The sequence below is a fragment of the Eleutherodactylus coqui genome, chromosome 5 (genome assembly GCF_035609145.1).
Source record: "Eleutherodactylus coqui strain aEleCoq1 chromosome 5, aEleCoq1.hap1, whole genome shotgun sequence".
NCBI lineage: Eukaryota > Metazoa > Chordata > Amphibia > Anura > Eleutherodactylidae > Eleutherodactylus > Eleutherodactylus coqui.
Genome location: NC_089841.1, coordinates 57,361,236 through 57,373,595, shown reverse-complemented (window position 1 = coordinate 57,373,595; position 12,360 = coordinate 57,361,236). Strand labels below are relative to the sequence as shown.

The following is a 12,360-nucleotide window of genomic DNA, read 5'->3' as shown; positions in this document are numbered from 1 at the left end:
ACTGCCCCCTATGTACAAGAATATAACTACTATAATACTGCCCCCTATGTACAAGAATATAACTACTACAATACTGTCCTGTATGTACAAGAATATAGCTACTATAATACTGCCCCCATGTACAAGAATATAGCTACTATTATACCGTCCCCTACGTACAAGAATATAACTACTATAATACTGTCCCCTATGTACAAGAATATAACTACTATAATACTGCTCCTATGTACAAGAATATAACTACTATAATACTGCTTCCTATGTACAAGAATATAACTACTATAATACTGCCCCCTTTGCACAAGGATATAAGTACTATAATACTGCCCCCTATGTACAAGAATATAAGTACTATAATACTGCTCCCTATGTACAAGAATATAACTACTATAATACTGCTCCCTATATATAAGAATATAACTACTATAATACTGCCTCCTATGTACAAGAATATAACTATTATAATACTGCCCCCTATGTACAAGAATATAACTACTATAATACTGCCCCCTATGTACAAGAATATAACTACTATAATACTGCCCCCTATGTACAAGAATATAACTACTATAATACTGCTCCTATGTACAAGAATATAACTACTATAATACTGCCTCCTATGTACAAGAATATAACTAATATAATACTGCCCCCCTATGTACAAGAATATAACTACTATAATACTGCTCCTATGTATAAGAATATAACTACTATAATACTGCCTCCTATCTACAAGAAAATAACTACTATAATACTGCCTCCAATGTACAAGAATATAACTACTATAATACTGCCCCCTATGTACAAGAATATAACTACTATAATACTGCCTCCTATCTACAAGAATATAACTACTATAATACTGCCCTCTATGTACAAGAATATAACTACTATAATACTGCTCCCCGTGTACAAGAATATAACTACTATAATACTGCCTCCTATCTACAAGAATATAACTACTATAATACTGCCTCCTATCTACAAGAATATTACTATAATACTGCCCCTATGTACAAGAATATAACTACTATAATACTGCCCCTATGTACAAGAATATAACTACTATAATACTGCCTCCTATGTACAAGAATATAACTACTATAATACTGCCCCCTATGTACAAGAATATAACTAATATAATACTGCCCCTATGTACAAGAATATAACTACTATAATACTGCCTCCTATCTACAAGAATATAACTACTATAATACTGCCCTCTATGTACAAGAATATAACTACTATAATACTGCTCCTATGTATAAGAATATAACTACTATAATACTGCCCCCTATGTACAAGAATATAACTACTATAATACTGCCCCCTATGTACAAGAATATAACTACTATAATACTGCCTCTTATGTACAAGAATATAACTACTATAATACTGCTCCCCGTGTACAAGAATATAACTACTATAATACTGCCTCCTATCTACAAGAATATAACTACTATAATACTGCCCCTATGTACAAGAATATAACTACTATAATGCTGCCTCCTATGTACAAGAATATAACTACTATAATACTGCACACTATGTACGAGAATATAACTACTATAATACTGCTCCTATGTACCAGAATATAATTACTATAATACTGCCCCCTATGTACAAGAATATAACTACTATAATACTGCTCCTATGTACCAGAATATAACTACTATAATACTGTTCCCTATCTACAATAATATAACTACTATAATACTGCTCCTATGTACCAGAATATAGCTACGATAAGCATTATGTCAAGATATAAAACAGAAATTCTCTTTAAGGCCGTGATTTACGGCCTGCTGTAAAAAGCCGATTCTGCTCCCTGTATATTAGGCCCGCATCTGATATATCTGCATGTTCATGTAAACCAGGTGAAGGTCCTTGATACGCAGATGTTCCTTGCTGGTATGTAATAAATATTGCACAGCGTATATACTTAGAACGGCTGTCTGCTGCCCGGTGACAGGCTCTTGTCACTGGCGGTTCCGTCACATCTGTGTACAGTAAACCACATGTGAGACGTGAAGTCATTCTAGGAGCCTACAGACTGACTCTCGGTCTCAGTTCCACAGTCTGTGGCAGCCTGGAGTGTCAGTGTCTTGATCAGCGAGGTGGAGGAGCGGCCTCACACATGGGAGCTTTCAGTTTGATACTCACGTAGTCAGGAAACGGAGAGTCATCGGAGCCAAGGGGTCCTCGCAGGGACTGTGTGGCTTGCTCCAGGACTTTGTTGTGTTTTTTAGAGAGCAACGAAAACAAACTAAAAGAGGGAAAAAAAGAATAATGTTACTAAAGACAGATAAACCCAACATACTGTGACAGAGCTTGATGGGAGTGAGCACTAATGTGAGATCCCAGAGGCATTATATGGGACGGATGGAAACTGGGGGTTATACACGGACATGCCATACGTATATTGCAACATTGTAGGAAAAGTCTAAGGCTTCCCCGAATTATCTTATAAACATGAGGTTCTTTGTTAGCGGGTCCCTACACTACTGGGTGTGGCACTGCATGGCAATCCCTGCCACCGCAGTACAGGGTTTATAAGAAGAGCAACCCTGCTGCCCAACACCACCACTGCTGCCAGTCTTAGCCTCAATGGCTCTGCGCCACAGCAACTATAGGGCAGCAGGTGACAACTCTTTATATAGCTTAGAGGGCTATTTCCAACTCACACATTCATGACGTAGGCACAAGATATGCCATACATGTCCAATAGACGGGGGTCCCAGCTCTAGGACCTGCACCTATATTAAAGACGGGGTCCCTGGCCTATCTGGTGAGGCAGCTTCCGTATTCTGGCAAAAAGTGAATTGACAGGCGACCGTGCACGGTCCCTCTGCAGTCACTGCTATGTGATCTACATGAATAAGGGACCCCCTTTCTCTATATAAGTGCAGGTCCATGAAGAAGTGGGACCCCCAACTTAACTACAGGTAATGCCTTAAATATCTACATCATAGAAGTCATAGTTGGTAATACCCCGTTCAATCCTATATGTAAACTGAAAGAGGGTTCAAAGATAAAAATATACACTGAAAGACAGAGATTTTGGGAAAATATTAGGCCAAGAACTGTATTCTACACATCGGTCGTCGACAGAGCAAGATGCGCCTCATTTCTTAAGATGAGTAAGGCGATTGGCTGGAGTGCACCACTCAGGACCCTGACTGATCAGCTGATCAAGCTCCACAATACACAGGGGTCACAGTGGATGCTGCTGCCCCGACCCGTGTAGTGGCCAGCGCAGCTCTCACTGATTTTAATGAGATTGGTGCCTACAATTATGACTGCTGGCCACTACACCAGGGGACAAACCAAAGTGCTCTCGCTGAGACCTGTGTATTGTGACATTGACAGCGGGAGCCCGATCAGCTGATGGACCGCATTCCCAAGTGGCGGATCAAAGCCAAACAGCTATTGATGACCCATCCTGAGGAAGGGTCATCAATAGTATTTGCTTGGAAACCGCCTTTAACTTTGGCGCATTCTTTGCGGGCCTTCAGGCATTTTTGGAAATCCATGGCAGATCAAACCTGCAGTACATTTGTGCTATACTTTTCATCAGATACTGGCAGTGAATTTGATGTGCCACAACTGGCCCCCGGTCCCCTCTATTAAATGGCAAAGATGGCATGGTGGCATAAAAGGCCAAAAAGTTGCATTATAAGCCAGAAATATGAGAAAGCCATTAATAAACCATTCCCGCTGCAGGGCCTAAGTTTACGTCCTGGCAGCGGAGTACTTCCCGCAACAGGGCGTAAACTTACGTCCTGGGGATAGCGCGAGATCCCATATGATCCCGCGCTATCCCGCAGCGGGAGACGGCTGTCAGTCACAGCCGGCGTCCCGCTGTTAACCCCTTCCCTGCTGTGATCTAAGTATCTAAGTAGATCGCGGCAGGAAAAGGGTTCAGAGAGGGAGCGCACTCCCTCTGTGTCTCCGGCCAGCTCTCGTGATGATATCGCGAGAGCCCGGCCTGTCGCCATGGTAACAGGACGCCATGCCTTATGACAGCGATCATTAGGGCAGTGGTCAAAGTCCCCCAGGGGGACACAAATGTAAAAAAAAAAAAAAAAAAAAATGTTAAAGATTTAAAAAAAATAATGTAAAAACGCTAAAAAACTGAGGCAAAATGTTCATTTTTAGCATTTTGCCTCACTAAAAACGCAATAAAAGTAATCAAAACAGCCGTATGTACCCCAAAATGGTACCCGTAAAAACTACAGCTCGTCTCACAAAAAATAAGTCTCATTTATGCTGCATGATTAACGCTGTAAAAAAAAAAATTAAGAAATCTATGGCAGGATTGATGCGTTTTCTCTCCCTGCTATCATAAAAAAAATAATAATAGTTTTACAATATAGTTAAGTGTACCCAAAAATGACGCCGATAAAAACTACAGTTCGCCATGCAAAAAACAAGCCCTCATATGGCCGCATCGACGGAAAAATAAAAAAGTTATGGCTTTTGATAAACGGAGAATAAAATCCGCCAAAAATTGTTGCGTCCTTAAGCCCAAAATAGGCCATGTCCTTATTTCTCGAGCATCTAGTCATCACCAGACCAGTATTGCAGATCACACCATCTCACACCTTACACCTAGTTGGGGAACTATAAGTCCCACCATGTCTTCTGGCAGGCAGGATATGCCTACACATACGGGTCCCATTGTCTCTGCACAGACAACAGGCAATTAAGGAAAACTGAGCAAATAAATGCTTACAGTCCTAACAATCTTCCTCAAATAAAGCAGATTGTATGAGCGCAAGACCATAAACAGGATTTCCTAATAAAACCAGAGACTTGAGAAACTTAGTGTGGAAAATTCCTGAAACTAAATCCTCTCCGCCACGAAGACAAAATATTTAGAAGGTTTGCATACACGCGGGCCGAACGAGCGGGGAGAGATTTATTTATAAACCCCTAGTAGTTTGCATTACGACGGCCTTTGCAGTTCTAGGAAGACTGATAGGTGGCGGTCCCGTGGCGACTGTTGAGGCGTCTGCCCTGGCGCGATCTCAGGACAGCGTTCCTCTAGAATATTCTCAGCCTTCCCTTTCGTCTTGCCCATTTTTTCCCATGCAGACAACGGTCTGCGGTTTGGACGCTTCTTTAATAATATTAGATAAACATTGGTCTGCTCAGCCAGAAAATTCACAAGGCAGAATAATATAGTGTATGGGAAAGAGCGGGCCGAGAAGATCCTCGTGTAAACCCTCCCATGGCCATCACGAGGGTTGTGCATGGCGAACCCCAGACCGAAGGGCACTTTAAGGGGCAGTCTGGGGAGCACAAGATTACACAGTAAAGTGCTGTAAAGATCTAAAAAGTCATAGTCCCCTCACCCGATCCCCCCGTTAAATGTGCTCGGTCTGCACTCTTCTTATGGCTCACTCTCCAGACATAGGTTATTTGTGCCATGTGCTATATGTAAATTCATGGTGGACTGTCCAATGGGCTGCAGTCAGGCTGTTTCCCTGCCCAGAGTCTACAGACCATGGGCAAACCAAGTCTGAGGTTTTCAAAATGCATAAGAAGGAAAACTCAATGCAAAAAACAGATAAGTACATCATTAATTTCTGTACTGAATTACTAAGATGTGTGTATGGCTTTTTATTAACAAAGGATTCCATTGCCTTTAAGATTAGGCAATGAATTTAAATGGCCTTAGAAGTGAAGAAAAAGTCATGTTCTCCGTGATCCATGCTGGGAAATAAATGTGTGAGATTAAGCAGACGCACAGGTTGTAAGGTGGCATCAGGTCAGTGTACAGTGTGTAAGAGATCCACACAGCTGTCGTGTGTAACCTGTGCAGCGAGGAGGGATAAGACAAGGATTACTCCAGGTAATGAGACCTGATCCCTGCAGCCCTGGCTTTACCTCCATCATCCTGCTCATCTCTGACCTTCAGTCATCAGATTTGCCTATAGTAAATAAAGCAAGAGCCTTGCTGGCACTGTGTACAAAGATGTCAACTAGGGAGTGCCATGTACTGGATGATAAATGCTTAGTGGATGGTGGCATGGCCCATATAAAAGAGCATGGTCAAATATAATCACACCCTCTATTTTAAGGTCATCTCCACCACCTAAAAATATTCACACCCCAGACCAGACTTTATATTTACCATCCTCGCTGAGCACCAGGTACCGCTGCACAGGTCCTCCAATGTCAGGACCCAGGGTGTGCCAACACACACCACTTCATGACATTGGGTGGCCTCAGGACCAAGTGCAGAAGCATCCGGAAATGAAGTGCTAGAAGTGACAGGATCAAGTACACGAGGCTGGGATTCATCTATACATATTGGACAATTTTTTGTGGGATGAGTTGAGAACTATTTATCACCAGGTTACTGGGTGATCGAGGGTTAAAACAGGGTGACCCATTTCATTGCTAATCTTTCTAGTGCTACACTCACATTCTCTCAGGGCTGTGTGATTTGTAGGCTTTTCCAATGGAGATCATATACAGAAGTTCATTTGTATATAGTATGTGCGGAAAGAATTGGCAAGTGTATATACATTGCACAGAATAATGGTGCATTACATAACGCAGGCTCGGGTCTGCTGCTCCTTTAAGAATGCGTAAAGATTTTGCAAGAAACTGCACAAGACGTTCATCAAGCTGACAGAAAGACATTGGAACACGCATTTAATTGTTGGAAATAACAAGAATCACAAGAAACAGATGCCCAAACCACACATTCAGCACTGAACGCCAGTTACACAGAAAGCTGGGTAACTTTGTAAATACATTACTTATCCTGTATTATACTCCAGAGCTGCACTCACTATTCTGCTGGTGGAGTCACTGTGTACATACATTACTTATCCTATACTGATCCTGAGTTACATCCTGCATTATACTCCAGAGCTGCGCTCACTATTCTGCTGAGGGAAAAACACTGTACATACATTACTTATTTTGTACTGCTCCTGAGTTACATCCTGTATTATACTCCAGAGCAGCACTCACTATTCTGCTGGTGGAGTCACTGTGTACATACATTACTTATCCTGTACTGCTCCTGAGTTACATCCTGTATTATACTCCAGAGCTGCACTCACTATTCTGCTGGTGGAGTCACTGTATACATACATTACTTATCCTGTACTGATCCTGAGTTACATCCTGTATTATACCCCAGAGCTGCACTCACTATTCTGCTGCTGGAGTCACTGTGTACATACATTACATATCCTGTACTGCTCCTGAGTTACATCCTGTATTATACTCCAGAGCTGCACTCACTATTCTGCTGGTGGAGTCACTGTGTACATACATTACTTATCCTGTACTGATCCTGAGTTACATCCTGTATTATACTCCAGAGCTGCACTCACTATTCTGCTGGTGGAGTCACTGTGTACATGCATTACTTATCCTGTACTGATCCTGAGTTACATCCTGTATTATACTCCAGAGCTGCACTCACTATTCTGCTGGTGGAGTCACTGTGTACATACATTACTTATCATGTACTGATCCTGAGTTACATCCTGTATTATACTCCAGAGCTGTACTCACTATTCTGCTTGTGGAGTCACTGTGTACATACATTACTTATCATGTACTGACCCTGAGTAAAAAAAACAAACTAAATAAATTGTACGTTTCATGCGCGCTGGCTGGACTGAGTGCAGAAGACCCGGACAGGTAACGCAGTGACAAAGGCCGTGGGGCAGGGTCGGGTTCCGCTGCAGGCCCCTGGCATGTGGAATCTGATCCGCCCGTGGACATGAGGCCTTAGGAGAAAAGTTTCTGATCAGTGCGGTCTGGTCACTGGGACCCCCATAGATCCCAATAATGAGGGTCCCATGTTGGGCTGTATGAATAGAGCTGTACCTGTACAAACACGCTGACACTCTATTCATCTTTATGGGACAGCGGAAGAGAAGCAGAGTCCATCTGGCAGTCCCATAGAGATGAATGGACGGCAGCACATACTCCATTCTCCTGATTGATGGCATACAGCACCCCCCACCTATGCCCACGATGGAACGACCCTTGTAACTGATTATCACACATCCTGGGATATTTCCTTACAGCTCTTCATGGGGAACATGGGCCGGTGACCTCGGCAAACACGAGCTATTCCTCTCGGTAATCGCCTCCGCAGTCTGTACTCTACGGTTTATAAACAAGTGTTTTTACAGAATTAGGATGTGGCGTCTGAACGATTATAATATTAACTGGGTCAGACGTGGAGATTAGAGCGCAGAACATCCAGACGAGGTTAATATCACAATCTAAGTCTAGTCAATGGAATCGAAAGCAGCTTTCACCTTCACAGCTGTTCAGTCTACACATTATGTGACGCTCAGCCGGCAGCTACAACCCAAGGGCTGAAAGGTCCTTCCAGACGTCTGAACCCGAGCCGGGTCAACGAGGGACATCTACGAGATAGGCTAGTTCACACAGTATGGCGGTGGAGGGACAATCTACGAGATAGGCTAGTTCACACAGCATGGCGGTGGAGGGACAATCTACGAGATAGCCTAGTTCACACAGTATGGCGGTGGAGGGACAATCTACGAGATAGGCTAGTTCATACAGTATGGCGGTCGTACAACTGTTCATCCCCCACAGAAGTTTTATCGATATCGGCAGCACCCCTCCCCCCTCGTTACAGGTAGATGCTTGTTCATTGGCTGATGGGCATCACCATCAAAGGGTCCGTTGATCAAGCAATAAAAGGTTCTTCTAAGATCGTACCTTAGGGCCCCATACACATGGGGTAGGCATTTTCAGCTTTCAGTGTGTTTATGTGCGTTTTTCATGTGCTCAAAAAAGGAAAAGAAAAAACAAACTAAATTACAAGTAGGTCCAAGTGATGTCGCTTTCCCCCCCCCCCCCCCCCCGACTGTCTCTCGGCAATCTGCGTGAGAAGCGCAGGGAATATACATGCGACTGTGTATTTGCTGCATTTTTATGTGACCCCATTGACCTTAATGGGTCATTGCAGTGCATAATTATGGATGAAAATAGGAAATTTCACACCTTAAAAAAAATGCACCCCTGAACACACCAATGCAAACCAACGGTGCTGTAGGCTGTGTGTATGGGGATGTAGTACAGACAGAAGATATGACTGTCAATGGGCCCTTAAACGGGTTTTCTGGGTGAAAGTTGTACAGTGTGAAGCATTGCTGTATGAATTCCATTCGGCCAGTGCCTCTGGAGCGGAGATACGCTGTCCTCTTACTGGTCACATGACCATCCATTCCTCAACTAAACCAATAAAGCGCAGGTCTGATTGTTCCATTTATGTCACAATGAGGTTTTCTTCTTGTAACCGCTACTCCCACCAGCAAGGTCTGAACTCCTCCCTCATCACATGATCAGAACAAAGACTAATATGCCAACCCTTCGCGGCATCCACAGTAATGACCTGGGACACAGGTGGTCGTTTCAGCACCATGGTCATGTGACCCGTGGGAGAACGGCGCACCCCTGTGCAGCAGACATCAGTCTCAAAAGTAATGCAAACAATGCATACCGCTTATCTGGAAAACCCCTTTAAAGGGACTATTTCACCACATCTTGCTCTATGAATCCCTTAAGGATATGGCCCTTTTTTCATTTTTACCTCTTCACTTTAAAAAAATCCTAACTCTTATTTTTCTATTGACAGGGCTGTCCGAGGGCTGTTTTTTGTTTTTTTGCTGGATGAGTTGTGTTTTTTAATGGTATTCTGTAATGCACTGAAAAACCTCTAAGTGGAGTGAAATAAAAAAAACACACCTGCCATTCTGCCATCTTTAGGGGGTAGATAGTCACAGCTCCTGCGTATTGTGAATGGTGGATCCTGTGTAATCTACCTACAGGTGTCATCCCTCAGCAGAGGCATAACTTGAAGCTCCCGGGCTCCAATGCAAAACCTGTAACAGGGCCCCCAATTATAATGCTTTACTCATAGTACTGGGCTCCCTATATGGAGAAGAGAGGCCTTATGGGCCCCCTAAGGCTCCTGGGCCCAGGTGCAACCGCATCCCCTGCACCCTCCATAGTTACGCCCCTGCCCCTCAGTGTAATCCTGCCTGTGATGTTAGGGTGCCTTTCCACTCGCTTTTTTTTTTTTTTTTAATATAAACGCTGGGTTTTTTTTTTAAAGCAAATGCCAATAGGACTTCTTAAGGTTAAAAACGCATCGTACAAAACTTCACAAGTTTGTGCTGTGAGATTTTTGTGCGATGTGTTCTTAACATTAGAAAGTCTTATTAACATTACCGTTGAAAAAATGCAGCGTTAAAAGACCACAAGTGGAAAGGCGCCCTTATGCTGGGTTTCCACGGGTCAGTTTCACGGCGGAAATCTCACGGTTTTGCCGCAATGAAAAACCACAAGATTTCCACGGGATAAGCGCAGCTTCAAAACCCACAGCACTTAACTGCTGGTTTTGGAGCGGATTCGCCACATGCTTTTCCGTTGCGGATGGCTCTCCCATAGAGAGTAGCGTGGCCGCAACGGAAAAAAAAAAAAAAAAAAAAAAGAGTTGACATGCTGCGTCCCTGGAATACGCGCTGCAGCGCCAGCTAATGACGGATTGTCCGCCCCGTGTGAATGAGATTTTTGACAAATCTCGTCCACATGGCCGGCTAATCATGGGATCAGCCGCAACGAAGTTTTGCAGCAAATCCGCCCTGTGTGAACCCAGCCTAAGGGCTCCCACCCACTGGCGATTTTTTTCACTGCGAAATTCGCAGGGTTTTTTTTTCTGCAGGGGGTCTATGGGACTTGTAATGTAAAAATCGCGATCGCGCAAAATCGCGATTTACCGCGATATCGCGATTTTAGCTTTGCATGTCCCATAGCCCAAAGACCCCTGCAGAAAAAAAAAACGCTGCGAATTTCGCAGTAAAAAAACGCTAGTGGGTGGGCACCCTAAGGGTGCATTCAAACGACCGTATATCGGCTGGGTTTTCAGGGGGAGGAGGCTGGAAGAGCCGGGAGCAGTGCTCTGAGCTCCCGCCCCCTCTCTGCCTCCTCTCCACCCCCCTGCACTATTTTCAATGAGGAGAGGCGGGAACGGAGCGAATTCCCAGAATTTAGCCCCGCCCCGTTCCGCCGCCTCTCATTGCAAATAGTGCAGAGGGGCAGAGAGGGGGCTGGAGCTCAGAGCACTGCTCCCGGCTCTTCCAGCCTCCTCCCCCTGCAGAGAGAGACGCCGTATATCGGCTCGGCGTGAATACCCGGCCAATATACGGTCGTCTGAATGCACCCTTAGTGAGAGGACTGCTGAAAGGATTTCCCTACAGAACAGGAAGTGACAGGCTAGATTTTAGGAGTTTTTTTTCCTAAATACACTTGGTGTCACCGTGGTCTGCTGCAGCTCAGCGGCTAGCACAGGTAAACGCCTATCACAATTGCGTCAATTTGCCCCAATATCACGTGCACTTATTATTTCATCATTCTTTACTCACATAAAACCAGAAAACGTTGCTAACATTGAATAAGACGTGAGGACAACCCGGCACGGAACACAGACCAATCTCTGAGACTTAGAAGTACGGGGTTTGTATCGAGCAGAGCGAGCCCGTATAATAATACCTCTGTGATACAGAATCGGATGGAGAACGCCACTATTGTTTTTTGTTGAATTCTGAAACCTTTTGCACAACGCCAGATGAATTATGGGTGTACAAGTATGGGCTCGGAGACTTCTATAGGCGCCACATTGCTGTTGGTGTGGAGCTGTAACAAGCTCTTCTGCAATCACCGCTGCTGCAGACGATTCTCACAGAACGCAGCCAGTTCCTTTCTGGCTGGTGGAGGCGAATCATTCCTGGGGTTGTGTGATCTTGCACAATAACAAATCCTGGGCCTCCAAGTGTTTGCATTATCATCAGCATGGCGGGAACGTTTCATCCTCCCATGCAGGAGCTTGACGCTTTTTTCCAGGTTCTAACATATTATTCCAAGTCAAATTTTATTTTGGAAGCAGATGAGATAAAACCCAACAGTGAAGCTGGCAGTGATTGATGTCTACAACCCTCTCATAGCGCACCAGTGTACGTGAGCAGCAGAAGACTCCGGGTCACTACAAGATAAGGAAAGCAAAGCTTGCATATAGGAGCAATGCCCAGGACAGGAATCTGTCCAAATCCAAGTAGAACTGTGATGGAACGGACCTTCCGTGGTGCGGTATGAGGACATACACTGAATGGCCCCTTTATTAGAGCCCTCCGCCCTTTCACGATTAGCGCTTCCCTGTACGGACATTCTCCCCATGACCCCGGAGTGCAGCATAAAATCATGTGACAAGTTTTCCGTGGATCAGTGTGAATCAGATGGGAAAATCCAGGGATCTGAGTGATTCCAACGAGGCCTGGTCATCAGCGCTAG

General features: G+C 44.2%; 1 protein-coding gene across 1 annotated transcript in view; it reads right to left on the bottom strand.

Annotated features, from left to right (window-relative positions):
- Positions 1–12,360, bottom strand: part of DYM (dymeclin) — a 293,544-nt gene that overhangs the window by 104,494 nt on the left and 176,690 nt on the right. Inside the window, exon 14 of the mRNA XM_066602574.1 lies at positions 2,164–2,266. Coding sequence (XP_066458671.1) covers positions 2,164–2,266 — 103 coding nt within the window. The remainder of the gene's footprint in view (positions 1–2,163; positions 2,267–12,360) is intronic.